A 20,161-nucleotide genomic window follows, 5' to 3' on the forward strand; every position below is an offset into this window, starting at 1 on the left:
TTATTAATAATAATGCCCACAGGTTTCGGAGACGCCGAACGTGCGGTGTGAGGATTGCAGCTTGGATTAAAGTGGTATCTCCGAGACCTGCAATGATTGCGACTCAGATTGAAGTGCTATCTCTGAGACCTCCAAAGAACAAAACTTGCTCCCCTGGTTAACCTGTCATTTTTTCGACCGGTCCCGTAGTCGGAGGTGGCCGAAAGGTGGTGTTGTGCAGCCGGGAAGACGAACAATCACTGTGCAAACAATAACTGTGTCAAAAGAGAAGAGACAGACGTGAGGAAGAGAGATAAATAGGTTTTGTGGTGGGTCCCACAACCGCCACCTCAGCATTTAACATCGGACTTGACGATCAATATAACTGTCGGTGTAAATTGGTCATATTTTGAAATACAAGGTATGAAATTGAAGAAATTGAAACTTTAGGGTCCATTTCGATACTGACCCTAAACCTCCAGGGACTACAATGTAGTTAATCCTTTAAAAAAAAGTCAAAATAAACAAATAAGACTCAAGAAACGTGGGGGTCACGTGCCATCAGGTTGAAAAATCAAGAAAAGAAAAGAAAGGGTAAATTACTCAGATGGTCCTCAAGCTTATACTCGATTTATATTTTGGTCCCTCAATTAAATTATTCATTCAAATGGTCCATCAACTCTATATTATTTGCTCTATTGGTCCTACCGTTACATTCTATCAATATTTCCATTAAATATGAGGGCAAATTGGTCATTATTTACCCAAAAATTAGGTTAAATCTAACAGAAAATTAGACGGTAGGACTATTGGAGCAAATAATATAGAATTGATGGATAATTTGAACGAATAATTTAGTTGAAAGACTAAAATGTAAATCAGATATAAGTTTGAGGACAATTTGAGTAATTTACCCGAAAAGAAAATATAAATTGAATAAGTGAACAAACAAGTGGCGGCCTGGCGGGATTCCAGCATACAAACGTTTCCTCCTCTGACTTCCCCTCTCTCTCTCTCTTCACAGCTTTTAGCGGCGATCCGCTGCCTTCGCGAACTTCATCGACATTTTCTCTCTCTTGCCAAAATCCCAAAATCATCAAACGAACAAATTAAATTTATGAAAAATAAAAAATCTGAGCTTTGCTTTTAATTTTATTTTTCCTTTTTTTTTTTCACGAGAAAGCGTTTGACACCAACACCAGCACCCACAAAAACCACAAGCTTGGTTTCGTCGTCATCGTTTTAGCATTCAATGCCGTTCTTTATCTTTTCCTTTCCTTTTTCCTCACTCTCTCTGCGTCTCTCATGTGACCGGCATTAAAGCTCGCTCTCGATAATGCCTACTCTGAATTTGGTCCCTTTCTTCATCGCCTTCTCTGCTTCTGGCTCTGCGCGCCACACAATGAGCTTCTCCTGCTGCTGCATGTGCAATTTCGTTTGATCCAAAAGCGAAAGAACGTGTTTTTGTCGTCGTCGTTGTTGTTGATGATGGAGAAGATGAAGTATCCGATTGGACCAGAGCACTACACGCTGTATGAGGAGGTTGGGCAAGGCGTAAGCGCTTCCGTACATCGTGCGCTCTGTAAGCCCGTGGATGCTATCGTCGCCATCAAAATCCTCGATTTCGAACGCGACAATTGCGATCTGGTACTCTTGGAATTTGATTTTTTGATGTTTTGATCTGTGTTCGAAATTCTCTTTGGTAAATTGATCGGTGTAAATGCTAATAGGGCAATGGGCCCACCTTGTAAATGTATTTGAGAATAATTTGAAATACTGCTTATATCAGCTAGTTTCAGCTTCAACAATTGGTTTGGGGATTTGAATTGTTCACCAGTTACTGAAGCCATCTAATTCTCAATTGGTACTTAGAGAAGCTAATGTGGCATGTAGTTTTGGAGAATACATACATTTAGTTTAGATTTTTTTGGTAATTTGCCATGACCCCATTGGAAATTACATTGGGTATTTGCTTAGATTATATATATATATGTGTGTGTGTGTGTGTGTGTTATATAAATATATTACAAAGATTTATGGTGATATTAGGTTTTTTACATTTTTGTTGTATATGATTTCTTTCTACAGAACAACATTTCTCGTGAAGCGCAGACGATGATCCTGGTCGACCATCCTAATGTCCTCAAATCTCACTGTTCCTTTGTTAGTGATCATAATCTGTGGGTTGTCATGCCATTCATGTCTGGGGGTTCTTGTCTTCATATTTTGAAGGCAGCATACCCAGATGGTTTTGAGGAAGTTGTTATAGCCACCATATTACGTGAGATTTTGAAAGGTTTAGAGTATCTTCACCATCATGGCCACATTCATCGAGATGTCAAAGTAAGTATTTTATCGTTCAGCATCATTCAAATATATTTATGCTGCATCGTGTGCCTAGTTGGACAATGTAGCAGTTGTTTCCTTGTTTTATTGTCTCGAACTTGTAATGTTTTTGATTGCATGGTAACTCTTTTAATTACACCATCATTAGACTGTCTTTTATACTGTATTTACAGAAAATCTTAAATCTTAAGGTTGGTCTCTTTGTTCTTTTTTTTTTTTTTTCCAATTATATTTGTTGTTTATAACAAATTGTCATTTGAATTCTTCAAAGATTTATAAACTTTGCTTATAGTTTGTGCCTCCATAAAAAGTTAAAATTCTGTCATTGAGAACTTGTTTATATACCGTTGATATACAGGACTATTGTATTGTCACAACTTACCTGAAGCAAAACAACAGTTCATCCGTGATAGATTTGATACTGTGAATTGTATGGTATATGATATAATTTGTTATCATGTCCTATACTTTAATTTCTTTTGTGCAGCCTGCCCAACATTTGTTTTTCAATGTGAAAGATACAAAGTAAACTTTTGCTGCCCTTCTGCATATTAGCTGTCTGCAGTTATTAATATTGATTTACATTTATCTGGATTGGAACATATAGTATTTTCTACTGCTGACAACCATTGTTTCTTTTATTTCGTTTTGTTGCAATTGTAATACAGTTGGGCACATGTAGTTCCTTTTTCTTTTCTTTGTCTAATAAATGCTTCTGATAGGCTGGGAATATTCTCATTGATTCACGCGGTGCAATCAAGCTCGGGGATTTTGGGGTTTCTGCTTGCCTTTTTGATTCAGGTGATAGGCAGCGCATGAGAAACACATTTGTGGGAACACCTTGCTGGTATGCTTGTGTCTGCTACTCTATGAGTTTGTACATTTAAAAATTTCATTAGATTCCCTGTCTAGTACTTAACTGTTCAAGATACTGACATGCCATATAATTTTGGCTGGTCATCAAGGCCCTGGTGCACCTTAGCTGACTTCACCAGAGAAAGTATATACATATCAATTAAATCCACTTGTAGCTTGGATTATTTTTAAACGTTTAAATAAGAAACTTAACTGGGAACGGTCATACAGCATAAGCTTCCCCAGTCTTATTTTTATTAATACTTTGTGTTGTATAATCAACAGGTTTTGTATCTTTGTCTTGTAGGATGGCACCAGAGGTTATGGAGCAGTTACATGGTTATGATTTCAAGTCAGTCTTTTATTTTCTTAAACTTTTTGCTTGTTTTACATTCATTAAAAAAAAAATTATCAGGCAGCATAGAGTTAATGTTTGGTTGACATATTTGTGCAGGGCTGATATCTGGTCTTTTGGTATAACTGCATTGGAGCTTGCCCATGGCCATGCTCCTTTCTCAAAGTATCCTCCTATGAAGGTGCATGTCAATTGATACTGTATCCTTCTATGAACATCTTGGAGATCATTAAGAGTTCATTGAACCTTATGCAAATCTGCTGTTGCTAGGTACTGCTCATGACATTGCAAAATGCACCTCCTGGCCTTGATTATGAAAGGGATAGGAAGTTTTCAAAGGTATTTCTCACGAATTTGTATTGGAGTTTCCTCTCAATATTATAGTTGTCACAAGAAATGGTTTTTTGTTTCCTTTTTCTTCAGTCTTTTAAGCAGATGATTGCTAGTTGCTTGGTAAAGGATCCTTCAAAACGGCCTTCTGCAAAGAAGTTGTTGAAGCATTCCTTCTTCAAGCAAGCTCGGTCAAATGATTATATTGCACGAACACTTCTCGAGGGGCTGCCTGCTCTTGGTGATCGCATCAAGGAATTAAAGGTTTTTAATCACATGTGACTATTTGATACTTACTGATTTTTCATGCTATAGTGATGCACATTATGCACCTAAAGGTATGCCTTTATTGAATGACAGAGAAAGGAAGAGTATATGCTTGCACAAAAGAAAATGCCAGATGGGCAGAAGGAGGAACTATCACAGGCAGGAATCTTCTATCATTAATGATTACAATAATGCTTTGTTGAACAAAACTAATACTGTGATTATTCTGTTTTCTTTTGCTTACTTCTGTTAAGACAGTACTCTATAACAAGATTACTTTAGATGACATATTAAATTTTTTTTTTTTTTATTTTTTATTTTTACCGTGACTAAATTGCTTTGCAGTATATGTTTACAAGAAACAAAATTTTATTAAAGTGCTAAATTGGTTTGCAGTAAAAAAATTACATTAAATTGATCTCTAATTAGATTTTCATCATAGGTTTGATACTATTGTTTTATAAACAGAATTTTGGACAAATTAATGACAAGGCATTTGTCAATATTTTTTTTATAGGAAATATCTGATATTTTGTACAGCATTGACTAAGAGTAGCTGCAGTCATCAAATTTTTCGCTTAATATCCATCTCATGTAACAGTGTACCACCATCACTGCCTTCATTAACTTGAGTTGAACCCTAAATGAAATCTCTTGTTTCTGTCTCTGTGGAATATTGAAATGATACCATAAGATGCATTATGGGTGACTCATAAAAATCAGTTGTTTCTTCTTTTAAAGTCTTTCATAATATACATAAGATGCATTATGTATGTTGTGTGTGTGTTTCTTTCTTTCTTTCGTTCTTCTTATTCTTGGTCTCCTCCTCTCTTTTTCTTTTAAATATTGTCTTTCATAACATACATTAGATGCATTATGTATGCTGCTTGTGTGTGAACAGTTAGCATTCTTCAAAGTTTGTGCAAAGAGTTCACTAGTGTTCTTCAAATTAGTCTTCTTATGATAACTTACAACTTTCTAAACAGTAATGGCTCCCTTTAGTTACAGATACACATCTGCTCCAGTGCATTGTCTATTCTTTAGCCTTCTATTTTTTTCCTTTCTTGGAATTTGGATTTCCATAACCATATGAGGTCATATTAACTTGGAGACTTACTGGGAAATTGTAGGTTGCATTTTTATAGTATTGAAGTGAGAGTTTTTAGCTATGTTTGATGCTTATTTACTTTTATATGGGTTCCCACGAACCTACTATAGGCAATCTTGTATACTCAAAAGCTGTCTCAAGTTGGTCAACCAGTAACAGAATCGATGAGACTATTATTCATCTTTAAGAAAAAAAAAATGTAAGAGCTTATTCATAATAGATGAGAATTGTATTTTGGGCATTAAGAGAATCTTATCGTAATTTGATGTCTGACAATGTGGATGTGGTAACTTCGGAACAAGAAAATGTGGTCCGTTGTTTCATTGCCTCGTTAAGTAAAGTGAAGTTTGAACGGAGTTATGTTTATTACTCCTTTTCAGCAAACAACATTTCTACAGTTTTTATTTTTTATTTTTTATTTTTTATTTTTTTATAGCAATAACTGCTACCTTTAATGACTGCTGTTTGCATTTTGTGACACATTTCTATTCTTATATAACTTTGACAGCTATTACTCGTAGAGACAAATCCACTTAGCTCTATTCATTTTGTTTTCTTTCAATGTTTGGGGTTTTTTTCCCAAAACATGAGGCATTCAGTTTGCGTCTTGTTCAGATATAGCGGAAGTCAAACTAAAATTAGAAACAACTATAGAGTTGCCTGAAATAATTTGTTATTATTTTTTTTCACAAAAAATATAATGTTAATGTAATATTTTGTTTTCAAAGAACCCACTGACAGGAAGTATCCTTTTAAAAAAAATGAGATGCGCAGCTAATTGACATTCAATTACCAAAATCAAAATTAAAACAGCAGCAAGACGGGATGACTAGTAATCTAGTTTTACTGTTTTCTTTGATTTTCAGTAGATGTCTGTTGGTGTGTTTCCAGAATATTTTGAGATTTAGGTATGGGCTTTTAATTTTATTGTCGTGTTACATTTCCGTTACTGGTTTTGGTTTTGGGTGCCAGTTGATCTTACTTTTTGTTCCTTATGTTTCTTTTTGGCCTTTTACTCTATTAAATCCCGAGTGCTGTTATCTTTTCGCTGTATATTGAGCTAATTATACTGATTTGAACCTTCACAAGAATCACTGGGGTTCAGATGCTTGGTATTGGTAAAATCTTGATTCTTGCTTATTTATTTATCTTCTTAAAATTTATATTGCAGAATGAATATAAAAGAGGAATTAGTGGTTGGAACTTCAATCTTGACGACATGAAGGCTCAAGCTTCCCTGGTAAATGTGCATCTTGACCTTCATTTTTATTCATATGATTCCTCAAAATTCTAACAATGGTCCAAAATATGTTTTTCTTTCAGATCCAGGATGCTGATGAACCTGTACCTGATAACATTCTGATGGGGACTTCCAATTCTCTGTCTGCTCTTGATGCACAACAAAAGCAATCACAATGTCATAACTTAGATGCAGTTGCAGACATGGTATTTATTAGTTTGGTCGGACATTTATGGTAGTTTAATACTATTTTCGCATTTTATTTGCATAACATGCATACATATCTGTAATAGTTGTTCTCCGTGGTTACTCATAAATTTTATGTGTTACAGGAAGACAATGATATGATTCAGAACCAACAAGCTACTCTTCCACTCGTTGACACAACTTTATATGGTGCCAAGTATGTCATCTGAGATGTCTCTATTATAATTTGTGTTGCAAATATATATCTCTATCTTTATGAATCTTGATTCCAAAAACAGGAAATAATATTTTTTTTAGTTTTAAATTTTTATAAATGTGTTCTAGTACCTATTAATCAGTACTGACTATTAATGTTGTATACACGCTTTATATACTAGAGTTAGAAGTGACAAATCCGATGACGATTCTAGCATTGCTAGTTCTAGCCATGAACCACATCTTTCACGAAATTCTTCACCTCGTCATGATGATCGTACTGAAAACAATTTGGGTGAAAAGCCTAATGTTGATAAACTGGAAGCTACGGCTATGCATAAAAGGCAATGCTCATCAGGCAGCAGTGGTTTATCAGAAGTTACTGATCCACTTATTAAAGGAGAGAGGTATGTCATTTAATAACACTAGAATTTTTCTGATTGAAGCTATTAGCTTGTAATTTGTTATTATCATATCATACAGGACATGACCACGGAGAAAAATAAGTTGTCCATGCTCCAGACTTTCTTTTTCTGGTTCCCTGGTCAAATTGGGCCCACATGGTCGTTAAGTAAAGATTTGAAAGTACAGAGTCTAAATGTAGCTTAACTTTTTGTTGAAGAAGGTACAAAATACCACATCGGAAACTTGACAAAGTAGGTTGACTAATAACAGTGAGGCATTTTATAATATAACCCCACACCTGCTGGGAACAATTGGTAGTAGTAGGCCGATGGTCCGTCTCTCTGAAATCTTAACATGGCCTAGACTGGGCTTATTGACTGGGCCCGAATTATTGGATATTGACCCAGTATATGGTATTCACGTGATCAGCTTGAATGACTGGGCTCGAATTGCTTGGTCTTTACTAAGTCCATGGTATTGACATCCTGGGCTCGATTTACTAAGCCTGAACTACCTTCTACCCTTAATTGAAATGAAAAAGGAAAAATTAGATCAATAACCGATGTGGAATTGGTGATCCCATGTGAGGGTGCGTCTTGAAGAATGTAAAATTCCACATCCATATGTGCCATCTGTAAATTATAATTTGAAAGCTCACAACTTGTATGTGCTCATACAAGAATAGTGCTAGTGTAACTACATACCTTTGTTTTCGTGTGTCAGTAGTTATGTATGATACAATTTGATAGTTCACTAAATTTAAGTGGGTAGTAACAAGGAATTCTGTTCACAAAAAACTCAAACTAACGGTGGAAGTACAAAAAAAACTCAAATGAACTAAAGAGATAAAAGACACGTTTATGTTTCTATCGTTTCTGTCAGTATTCCAAAATTCATAACCTATTAACGACGTGAATAAATTGTTGTAATTTCTTTTATGCTTATTAGAAGGATCTCTCCCTAAGAGAAAGGTCCAGAATCCAGATTCCTGGGAAGTGGTATTTAGGTTTTGAGGAAAATCAAATTGTTAGCATGTAGATAGAATATCAAGATTTCTGATATCTGCTGTTCTAGTTATGTTTATTTTAGCATACACATTAGAAAAACTAAAAGAAAGTGCTTACCAAGGATACCAAAAGAAAGTAACCCTTAACCAAAATGTAAATGTGTACCTGGAGGAAGAATTTTACCTTTTAGATAAAACTATAAAATCTTCAATTGCATATACGATGAAAACCTTTTGTTAATAGCTATAGCTGTAATCGATAAAAACTGTTATCTATTGTTTAACTAGCAGTAGTAAATCATTCTTCATGCTGCGTTTCTGCTTAATGTTTCAGTTATGATTACTGCTGATGAACCTTACTTTGAATTTTCTATTTACCATGTTATTTCCCTTTTATTTTCTTCTTTTGCAAAAGTTAACTTAAATTAGTGGAATGTCCAGCGATAAATGTCCAAGTCAGCCCCAAAGTAATTTGAAATGCAATGCAGCAGTAGTTCCACAACTAGCAGATGATACACTTGCTGAGGTTCCTCCTAAAGCATATAAATCACCAGGCATGCTCTGATATTATAGCTGTTGTTGGATTCATTGATCGGTTTCTCCATGCAAGAACAATTTCTCCTTTCTTTTTGGAATTCATTCTTATCCTCTAATAAGATCCTTAGTTAAGTAATTGTTTAGCAACTGTTAGGTCAGATATGGATGAAGAAGATGCATGGTGGATGAGGTGCATGTTAGTTGTCTATATCTGATCTCATTGGGAATTGAAAGCTAAAGTTTCTTGGGAAGAAGAGGGAGATAGCAATTCCAGAATGTTCCATAGGATGGTAAATGAGAGGAAGAAGCGGAATGTGATACATAAAGTGTGATTGGGGGACAAACGGGTTGTTGAGGAGGAGAACCTAAATGAGCTCGGGGTGATAGTTGCTATTTACTTATTTGAGGCAAAAGCTTTAGGAATGCTATAGAAAGATTAAAAACAAAAAAAGGACTGACTTCTGTTTCGGGCAAAAGGCTTTAGGAATTTAAGTATTTTATTTAACGACAATTTGTATTATTGTTGTATTATTATAATTAACTATCATATACATTAGACAAACATATGCATACATATACAGATAAGCTTTTTTCTTCCTGATCTCAGGTAATCTCTGCCTTCTTGATTAATGAAGTTATTCTTAATGCAGCAAATAATGATGAACTTGATGAGAAAGCAAAGGTGCCAGTTGTACAGCAGAAAGGACGTTTCAAAGTCACATCCGAGAATGTTGACTTAGAGAAGGTGTGTTTGATATTCCAGCTTTACTGTTTGTCTTCATGTGAAGACTGGATAATTAACCTTTTCTTTTCAGGTGGCCCCGGCTCCTATACTGCAAAAGAGTCACAGCTTGCAGGTTCGTAGTTCTGAGGTTAGCACAATTGTGCCAAAATTCCTATTCAGCTTTTTGTCTATGATTTCGGTCATTTCCATTAGTAGATATAAGATGTGCCTTATCCTAAACATCTAAGACTAATAGTGGATCTTAACAGTATTAGTGTATCTAACAGAGACAGTTCGAATGCTCTCCCTCCTCTCTACTTCCAGAAAGAACACACTCTGCACCCCACACTCGCGCAAAAATAAGATTCATATTGTTTTCGTAGTTCTGTCAGCCTCTTGTCTATGATTTCAGTCATTTGCATTAGTAGATATAAGACATGCATTATCCTAAACATCTAATACTAATAGCGGATCTTAACAGTATTAGCAGATCTAACAGAGGCAGTTCGAAACCTCTCCCTCCTCTCTACCTCCCGAAAGAACACACACAGGAACCCACACACTCATGCAAAAATAAGATCATTCATAGTGTTTTTGCTACTCAAGGCATCTGAACCTCTTTATCCATGGAAAAAGGGGTATCTGATCCTTTGAGAACGCCTGAATAATCCTTGGGGTTGTTGGTCTATTAGGTAATTGGGGTCTGCTCCAAGATGTGGGTGTTATTCAAATTCAGGACTATCGGTCTTTCAATGCAAGTTTCTGGTCGTTCAAAAATCCCTGATGTAGAACAGCCCGTAGGTTTTAGAGTAAACACTTACGCAGTAGAACAGAGAAGAAATATAAGAGATCGATGAGCCGAAATATAGATCGAAAAGACGAAAGAAAAGGCAGAACAGTAGAACAAGAAGAATATCGGAGGTCGAGGAGACGAAAATATAGATCGAAGTGACGAAAGAAAGGACCGAAATCAGAGAACCAAGAAGGAAGGACAGAAATCACATAGTTTTAAGGAAGGTTTACTCAATATCCAAATCTGAATTTTAAAGAACTACGCGGGGTTATTTATAGCAAACTAAAACCTAGACATAATAGGATAAAAATCCCTTGCTTAAACAAAAATCCTAACCCAAATAAAATAGGAAACTTAAAACTAGAAATCTGGAAAAGTAGAAATCCTACTAGAATTTGGAAAACTAGAGAATCTAGGAAACTAACAAACGTGTTAGGAAACTAATAAATTTAGGTCCTATGCGTCCTGCATCAATCCTTTTGGGTTAAAATGGAAAGAAAAGGCTTTCTAAAAGTATCATTAGCGATAAATTGTTCTTATGCACCGTTTTGTTCATGAATGCTTGGCATGCTCTAGATTACTCAGCTTTTTAGATATTGTTTTAATTTATCATCAATGTTAACCTTTGAAAGTTGAGGATTCTCAAATGGTTTGATGGAAAATGCTCCCAAAAACCTTTGTTTAAGAATAAATGGCAGAAGCTTGTTTTAATATCAACCCCATTTCTCTCATGGTTTACTTTGCCAAGTATTATATATTACCATTCCACTTTAGATAAATAAATAAAATTCAAGTGGTGCTTGGACTGCTTTTTTTATCATAGGTTTCATGAATTCATGAAGGTTTTTCTGAGTCTTATTTCCTCTATGAGATAATACTAAATTTGTTTAAGAAAAAAAAAGAAGGAAAAAGAACAACAAAATGGCCCTATATTTCAAAAGTGTTTACTATGGTTGTCATATGTCATTGGATTTCACCATTCCTTAGGACATAAATCTGCAAAACCAGTTCAGTTTTGGAGTAGCATGGTTTTTTTGGACCCAGGCCCAACCAGTAATTCTTTAGATGTGAGGTGAAACTTAGTTCTACAATGTTGATTGTAGGTGGCCTATGTGCCTATCAAAACATCTTTGCTGATAAATTGTGGATTTATATCCTTAGGGCAGAAGATTATACTAATACTTTTTACTGAATATCTTGCGGTAATGTTGCCGGTTATGTAGGTGATTAGCATGAGTCCTGCAAGTCCTCTACCATCAGCTCTTCCATCACCCTTACCATCACCTCTAACATCACCTTCTGATGCTACCCCATCAGCTATTTGTGGCTATTTTCTTTTCCCATTGTTAAACGCTGTTTTGCAGACAAATATTATTCAAAGGGTATGTGTTAGCCACATAAGTTTGACTTATTTACATTTTAAGTATTATAATATTTATTTGACATATTCTTTTCAACAGGCGAGTATTTTAAATTTAATGAAGCAAGCTGCTGATTTCGCAGGTTCAAGCAATTATTGCCCTTTCATTTTAAACATATTTTAATTCGAATTCGATGATCCTAACTTACTGTTTTAAACCTTTACTCCAGCCAACCGTGCAGCTGACGGAGGATCCTCCCAGGCTACTAATGTGACAGAGAAGGTATGTTAGAAAGGGGTTCATTTGTGTGCTATCCCTTGCTAAAATGTTTGCAACTCCAACTTCTGATGCTCTTTTATCAACTCTCCCTCTGAAAATCTTCTAATACATTGTGTCAGATTCGTAGAATACAGAATTACACATATATAGTTATAGTTATGTGGTATCTGTCAAGAAATTCTCTCTTAGTAAAACAAAAAAGATAATGCTATAAAGTTTATTCACTTTTTAAAGATGAAATTACAACAAATCTGAATGTCATAAATGTGGAGAACTACTTTGAAGATAGCACTTTGAAGTAAGGATTTACAATTTTTGTGGTCTTACTCAATAGAGTGCCATTTCTTTGTTATCATTGCCGGGGCTATTGGGTGAATAAACTTTGACCATAAGATGTGATGAGAGAAATGTTGATTTCTAAATATGATGCCATAATTATGGCCGAAGTTCACCCTCAGTAGGTTTTCTCATTCTTAGATACCACAGCTAGCGTAAAATCTTTGGCTTGGCATTTACTTCATGCCTCCAAAATGTTGCTTGCTACGGGACTGGGAGACAGTGCTGGATTCTAAATTATTGACAGTAAGATAAAGATAGTAATTCTGGAGAGCTTAAGTGCCAAAAATAAACTTTTATGCTACTTCCTTCATGAAAATTAAGCTGGCATGCATGGTTGATACACCAATGTTATTGCAGTGTTTAAGTTCTGTACCGCTTAACTAAAGTATTGGGTTTTTGTTCTCTTTATTATTTTTACATGAAATGATTAATGGTATGCTGAACATGCCCATGCCACCCAAACCTGATAACAATGGTTGTTTTCGGTTTAGGGTTATGGAGTAAATCCTTAATTTATTTTATTTTATTTTCCTTTTCTTTTTTAACAAGTACTCAATGCCTTTATGTCTATCTGAACCCATTTATCCCTAGACTGAACATTTATGTTTGTTGAGGAGTTCAGTTTATCTATTGTCATCAAGCCACTCAGATCGTAATTGGGTGGCGTATCTGTATTCAGTTTATCATATTGGTGCTGGTATATCAGATTGAGGCATTGTGATTATGAGAAGACTGCGATTGCCATCCCAAGTTATTGATGGAAGTGAAATTAGTTCGCTTCCCATGTTCACTTAAGATAGGATCTTGTGCTTTTGATTTAGTTGATTTAAAGACTCCACTGGATCCTAGTCTTTTTTTGAGCTTACTTAGAAGATCTTAGGGGATTGGGAACATCTTGTGCAATTTCTTGTGGGAAGGTGTAGGGGAAGGAAAAGGGGATTGCTTGGCTAATTGGGAAGTGGTGAGTAAAGCCAAAGAGGATGGGGGGATGGGTACCACTTAAGAATGAGGCGCTGCTTGCTAAATGGCTTTGGAAATTTCCTCTGGAAAGGGAAGCACTATGGCATAAGGTAATAAAAAGTAGATGAGTATAGCTGGGATTTTGGTTTTAGGAGAAATCGAGAGTGAATGAAATGGAGTAGATGTGAAGCGTTGAGGCTGTTGGAGGAGGTGAGATTATTCCCATATTGGGAGGATTCAAGAAGATGGTGCCTGGAGCCTTCTGGACAACTTTCTTGTAGATTCTACTTAAATAGGTTGACATATATACCAGGCGGTCCTCCTTTTCTTCCTTTTAGCATGATTTGGAAATTCAGTGTTCCACCCAAGGTAAAGATTTTGGCCTGGTTGGTGGTACATAACATGCGATTTAATCCAAAGATGTAGGCTGGGATCTTTTTTATGCCCACATCGGTGCATCTTATGCAAGAGATCTGGGGAGAGTGTGGATCAGGTTTTCTTATCTTGCGCTTTCAGGTGGAAGTTATGGTGCTTTTTATTTAATGATATTAATATTTGTTGGGTAGTGCCAAAAGATTGTTTCTCTTTGTTGAGGGAGAAGTTAAGTGGTGGGGAAAAGGCTAAATTAGGGTTGTTTGGTTATGGCTATTCGTTGGGGTATTTGGTCAGAAAACCACCGGATCTTTGAAGATGTTAGGGGGATGGATGTGGAGGAGGTGTAGGAAAAGGTCAAGTTCTGAATAGCTCTTTGGGCTTCTGTATTTACTGTTTTTAGGAACACAGCTCTATCCGATATTATTCTAGATTGGAAAGCTGCAGTGTCATGATCAACTTTGGGTCTTAAGCTAGATGTGTAGGTGTTTGAATTAATGTTCTTTTCTCTTCTACCCTTGGTGGATTACTTGTCCACGCACTATACTGTACAGTCTTTTGAAATAAAATTTCATCTTTTCGTTTCATAAGAAAGATCTTAGGTGATTTTGCTATATTACTCAAAGTGGCCTGTCTGTGTTTGCTTGCAGCGCCAAGCAGCTCTTGAGAGGGAAGCCGAGTTACTTAATGAAATTATTGAGTTGCAGAGGAGGTATAAATAGCTACTAACACATCCCAGGTGCAATTATTATGTTCTTTTTAAAATGGTAGTAATCTTAGATGTTTTGTCGTATGCAGGCTCATGTCTGCCCATGATGAGCTCCAAAAGTTAAAAGTAGATACTGCTTAACACTCAGGTTATACGTTGGTCCAACATTTTGAAAATCCCATGTTTTCGTTATGGTTTCTTGATTCTAACATTCCAGTTTCAGGTGTGGTTCCATTATCCAACCGGTGCTCGGACGATGTAGGCGAATTCTTCAAATGCAACAATACTGACAATTTGTAACGAAAAAAAAGGACTGACACAAGATAAGGGGCTAATTTTACTTGTTAAGGTGATGAGAAACTTATTCTTATAGCTTTCCAACTAATCCAACTTCAGCAATGATGTTAGTTATGTTATCTTTTCATGCTCTGGTTGTAACTTGTAAATATAGATTTACCTCTGTCTGGCATATTCTCTGCTCAAATTATATATATATATTTTTTTATGTAGATTAATTCCTGCATCTTCGGCTAACTACTGTGGTGCTTTATCTTTCATAATATTGTTTTCCTTGAAATTCTGCGAGTGATGTTGCCAAATTCATCTTTGCTTACTTGACTCTGAGCAGAAGTTATGATACCTAAATATAGAGGGAGCTTCAATTGAAGAATCCCTTTAACAACCTTATTTGAGAGACACTTTTGTAGAACCCATTCCGCGTAGTGTTCAATGATCCGAACTGTCTTTTAGGTATTTTGTCAAAGATGCCAGCATAAATCACTTGAATCAAAAACCATTAACTACACGATTAAAAAGTTCTCATTTTAGTGTTTTCATTTGGTCTATTTTGTTGGTCACAACTCAACTATTTGTCTTAAAATTTGTTTAATTTTTTGTTTTTATTCATAACTATCAGAAGCTATCTCACATGTCCATGTATAAATACTTTTTTTTTTTTTTTTAAAAAAAAAACAAGGACATTAGGTTGCAGATGGTTGATGTACTTGTATATGCATTTGCAAGACAATGTCAATAAAACATAGTAAGGCAACCTATATCTCATTTTTGTTTCTGTATAAACTCGAATCAGTGGGCTGCAATGAAGTTAATTATATGTCTTCTTATGAGAATGCTTTTACTTGAAAAGAAAAAGAAATTGAGAGAGAGCGAGTAGATTCAAAATAGAACAAAAATTATTTTTGTGATAATTTGCTGTCATTTTTCTCTGTTTGGGCGTGGTGGCACTTGTTTGTTGGCCCCACAACCCCAAGTAACTTTAGTCTAAACCTGTGCTTGAGAGATAGCTATCCATATACTGATAAGGGATGTATGAATTCTCGAGAAGAGAGGAGCCGTGGTGGTCCCTCCCGGACCGTCCGGATCCCATGAGTGAATAGAAAGTTGGATTTAAAAATAACTCTGATGAGAAGAAAAAAGAAGGCGTTAAGAGACCCTCCTGACCCAATCCTAGACACTCTAAGATCCTTTTTCAAACCTGCTCATTTCGAGTCAAGAGATAGATAAATAGTTAGTTTAGAGAGGGAATTAAAAGAAGTTCAGAGTGAGCTTATCTATAAATTTTCTTGCCATTATGTGAGTAGGGATAATTCATTATGCACAAAATTAATTGGTAATGAGTGGAGATCTGATATCAAAGCGAAGTGTCTATTTCGCAGGAGGGACAAATACTCCCAGCATCACTATCCTAAAGAGATATCCCTCTAGTAGTATTGGCCATTTGTCCCAGTTTTAGCCTCATTTTTTTCAATCAGGCCACAAACATTTCGTAGTTGGTAGGTTGTTGACATTTGGGGCATTCAACTTTTTCTCAACGTGATCCACGTTCATGCTTTGCTAATACTCTCCAATCATGTTGTTTGCCGCATTAGGGAAAAGGGTGAGACACACTGAGACCACTATATAAAGCATCAACACCTCAAATTAGGTCACCAATTAATATACGCAACCAGTAAAAGACTGCTAGAAACCCAATGGCTACAAACAAGGATAGTAAGGAAATGGAGTCAGGCTATGGGCAAGGCTCTGGCTCTGGTTTTGGATCACTTATTACTGCTGCAGTCTCCACTGTTGAATCGGCTGCCGGTTTGGTTGTGAGTACTGTTACTGGATCAGAATCTGGAAGTACCACGCAATCGGTGTCTGATTCGGGTTATGGGATTGGTTCTGGATATGGGTTTAGCCAGGCTAGTGAAGTCTCCGGTACGGGTTCTGGTACTGTGTCAAATAGTACTGGTACAAAGTCCTCTACTTGAGCAATCAGCACTACTAGTACTAGACCTAAATAAATATAACATTATGTTATGCATGCTATGATATATTTGATATATGTGTATATGAATAAGTACCAAGACTGCTGGCAAGAAATGTAGTTTGTTTGTGTTCAAGTCTTGTTGGTATCAACTGTAGCTGTTGTTGATGATAGATTATGTGAAAAAAAAAAAAACCAAAAACAAAAATTGTAGCTGTTGTGGTGCGTACTAAATAAAAGCTTAATACTATTGCTGTTGCCTCTTATATTGATAACCAATAGCCTAACATAATATTCAGTAAAGTGAAATACTCTCTAGATATAGGTGATTTACGACAGCTGTAGAGCAGATGACACAAAGTAAAGTTCACGTCTTTGATTAACAAGGTTATATTTTTCCTCGATGGAACTCAAATGTGAAAATCTAAACAGAGAATGGGTGACATTGTTAAACAAAAAAGTTAGTTTTATTCTCTCATAAGTGAATGATCTATATTTTGCTGAAAATATCATTTTAAAGTTGGTTATGTAATAAAACATGTCCAGTTTTAACGAAAGGTTTTTCGAGAGATGAAAACATGGACCAAATTGATTTGTAGATCAAAAGATGAAGAATCACGTTAATCGATTTGAGAATAAGTACTAAAATGTGGACTTTTAACATGAATCACTTGTGATTTCATGAAAAAATTAAATGAAGTTTAGAGTAAGCTTATTTATAAACAAAGATAAATGTTTTTTTTCCCCATAATGTGCGTATAGATCATTCATTGTGTATATTTTTAGTTGGGAATAAAGCATCAAGACCCATTAAATGGAGAGAGACTTTCATGCAATGGGGTGCTATCCTCGGTCAATAGCGTAATAATACGTGGAATAATATTTTCACGTGTCATTATTTTATTGATCATGAATAGCAAAACAGTGCTATACTCATTACAAGAGAGTTTTTTTTCATCAAATTAGGTCACCATTACAATGCAACAAATACTAGACAAGAAACCGATCGGATGGCTACAAATTATTAAGGAAATAGGCACTATATGTTGATATCATTTACTTTTGTTACTTTGATATCTCCCACTATAAGAATGAAAAGGTCACATAAAGTCTATGGAATGGGAGGGATTTTTGGAGATTCGGGCATTATATTTTTTTGTTTAGTTAAACTGATTTATCTTTTGTAATTTTTCTCATAAGATCAGGTGACTCAACAAGTCAATCGAAGGCGGTCTTTTGATTGTATTTTGCTAGATCCCATTTTGATCACGTTCTCCTTTTGATTGTAAAAACTGTGTTATGCTATAAGGAAAATGAAATTGAAGACGTTCTTCATTCAGTATTAGTTTCATACAAGCCATAGCAGGCATTGATAAAATCATGCAGTAGGGTAAGAGGCAGACATAGCAATGCCACAAAGTCCTTCCGCTGCATCAACATCTCTTTGCATTCTTATGTAGCCTTCTTCGCCCCATTCTGTGCCCCATGAATTCTTCACCAACCAAAACTTAGTCCCATCATCACCGACTCCATAACCAACAGCAGTAACACCATGATCCAGGCTCGTTCCACATGTTCCGGTAAAGACACCACTTGAATAGAATTGGAAGTCAGAACCACTTGCATCAATGGCAACAGAGACGGGTTGATTAGCAACAGCCTTGAGAAGGGCTTGTTCACTGTTTGTAGGCACGTCTTCATAGCCAGTTATCTTGGCTGCAATGCTGGCTTCTTTCTTGGTGTTGCACGTACCATCAACACCGCTGTAGGGGTAGTTAGCTTCCGTACCAAGCCCATGATTTTGTTGGATGAACTGAAAGGCATCATCCATTAAACCACCCTCGCAGCCTTGGTCTTCGCCATTGGTGTCACAGTCAACAAGCTCTTGCTCAGACAAAGAGATGAGTTTACCTGTTGTAAGCTGAGTAATTCCTTCTGTTGCTGCCACTGCTGAAAAGGCCCAACAACATCCTATATTTTGCATGAATTTTGCATGATTGCAATTAGTAGCAGTTAGTATGAGATTGAGGAAATCAACTTTAACTTTCATATACACTTTGCAGCTATTAAATACACATAGGAATAACAAACACTTGTTTGAAATCCTAATAGATAAAGCACTTCGAAACTATCTCCTAACTCTAAGGAACAGCTATACAAACTAGAGAAACTAACGGGCTAAGATTATCTGTACAGTGAATTCAAAAATAAGTAAACTAACGAACTAATACAAGTTGTTACAATCCTCTGATATGCCCCCTCAAGATGGAGCTCGAGACAGGAGTCCAATCTTGGATTTGAGATCCAGAAAACGAACACGGTGCAGAGGCTTGGTAAGGGCATCTGCGAGTTGATCTGCTGAGGATACATGAGCAACTCGAAGGACACCATTCTGCACCTGGTCCCTGATGAAGTGAAAGTCGACAGCAACATGTTTCATTCTGGAGTGAAACACGGGATTGGAACAGAGTTGAGTAGCGCCAACATTGTCGCAATATATAACTGGACAGCAAGGTAGTCGAACACGAAGATCAGTGAGGAGATAGCAAAGCCAGTTGAGCTCGGCAGCTGCATTAGCTACTGACCTGTACTCAGCTTCAGTGGAAGACCTTGCAACAGTTTGCTGCTTTTTCGAACTCCAGGAGACGGGATTACGCCCAAGATAGATGACATAAGCACTGGTGGATGAAAAATCATTCTTGTCGCCTGCCCAGTCTGCGTCTGAATATGCATGGAGATTCAATGGGGACTGACGATGTATTTGGAGGCCGTCATTAATGGTGCCACAGAGATAACGTAAGAGACGTTTAACAAAGTTCCAATGGTCGGTGGTTGGAGTGTGCATGTACTGGGAGAGCTTGTTAACCGCAAATGCAAGGTCTGGTCTTGTAATCAAGAGATATTGAAGGCTGCCAACAACTGTTCTGTATTCGGTGGGATCAGGCAAAGCAGTGCCTGACTTTAGCAATGGTGGGCTAGTTGGAATGGGAGTGAGCACTGGTTTGGCATCAGTCATATGAGTTCTAGCAAGAATGTCCAAAATATAACGCCGTTGAGATAATAAAATACCTTGCTGATTGGGGACCACCTCCACACCCAAAAAATAAGACAGTTGTCCAAGATCCTTAATTGAAAACCGATTAGCAAGAACAGCAACAAAAGAGTCGATCATTGTAGTGTTGACTCCAGTGATTATCAAGTCATCCACATAGACAAGTATATACATACTCTGGCCAGCAACAGTGAGAACAAATAGAGAAGTATCTGCATAGGAATTTTTGAAGCCATAGTCAAGAAGGAAAGTGCGAAGTTCATGATACCATGCTCTCGGTGCTTGCTTGAGGCCATAGATGGCCTTTCGAAGTTTGCACACATAAGATGGATGATCTTGATCAACAAAACCTGGCGGTTGTTGCATGTAGACATGCTCGGAGAGGTGGCCTTGGAGAAAGGCATTGTTGACATCCAGTTGACGTAAGGACCAACCCCGAGATACAGCAAGACTGAGGACAACACGAACTGTTG

The 20,161-nt window shown here is 36.5% G+C and overlaps 2 protein-coding genes across 5 annotated transcripts in view; one reads left to right on the forward strand and one right to left on the reverse strand.

The window, feature by feature from the left end:
• Window positions 936-14,887, forward strand: LOC18783539 (serine/threonine-protein kinase BLUS1). 4 transcript variants are annotated; one of them, XM_020560950.1, is made up of 21 exons: window positions 936-1,626; window positions 2,068-2,322; window positions 3,048-3,172; window positions 3,488-3,532; window positions 3,635-3,716; window positions 3,806-3,874; window positions 3,959-4,129; window positions 4,226-4,291; window positions 6,412-6,480; window positions 6,564-6,686; window positions 6,813-6,883; window positions 7,065-7,289; window positions 8,735-8,847; window positions 9,481-9,575; window positions 9,646-9,702; window positions 11,571-11,729; window positions 11,808-11,850; window positions 11,938-11,990; window positions 14,309-14,370; window positions 14,457-14,515; window positions 14,591-14,887. In XM_020560950.1, exons 1-20 carry the CDS (start codon window positions 1,465-1,467, stop codon window positions 14,506-14,508), a joined length of 2,097 nt encoding a protein of 698 aa, XP_020416539.1. In that variant the 5' UTR covers window positions 936-1,464; the 3' UTR covers window positions 14,509-14,515; window positions 14,591-14,887. The 4 variants fall into 4 exon arrangements, with proteins under 4 accessions (XP_020416539.1, XP_020416540.1, XP_020416541.1 ...); XM_020560951.1 differs by having other exon boundaries at window positions 9,646-9,687; XM_020560952.1 differs by lacking the exon at window positions 11,571-11,729.
• The window catches only part of LOC18783476 (senescence-specific cysteine protease SAG39), a 6,093-nt gene continuing 3,946 nt past the window's right edge, over window positions 18,015-20,161 (reverse strand). The window contains exon 2 of the mRNA XM_007216102.2: window positions 18,015-18,607. Within this exon, the coding sequence (XP_007216164.2) occupies window positions 18,015-18,607 (593 nt within the window). The remainder of the gene's footprint in view (window positions 18,608-20,161) is intronic.

Source organism: Prunus persica, chromosome G3 (genome assembly GCF_000346465.2).
Source record: "Prunus persica cultivar Lovell chromosome G3, Prunus_persica_NCBIv2, whole genome shotgun sequence".
Taxonomy (NCBI): Eukaryota; Viridiplantae; Streptophyta; class Magnoliopsida; order Rosales; family Rosaceae; genus Prunus; species Prunus persica.

What these genes read in the sequence shown, in the direction of transcription:
- LOC18783539 (XM_020560950.1), top strand. Translation starts at nt 1,465, where the DNA reads ATGATGGAGAAGATGAAGTATCCGATTGGACCAGAGCACTACACGCTG. An exon ending in ACAACTTTATATGGTGCCAA is followed by an intron (nt 6,884 to 7,064) that starts GTATGTCATCTG and finishes TTTATATACTAG; the next exon opens with AGTTAGAAGTGACAAATCCG. An exon ending in CTACTAATGTGACAGAGAAG is followed by an intron (nt 11,991 to 14,308) that starts GTATGTTAGAAA and finishes GTTTGCTTGCAG; the next exon opens with CGCCAAGCAGCTCTTGAGAG.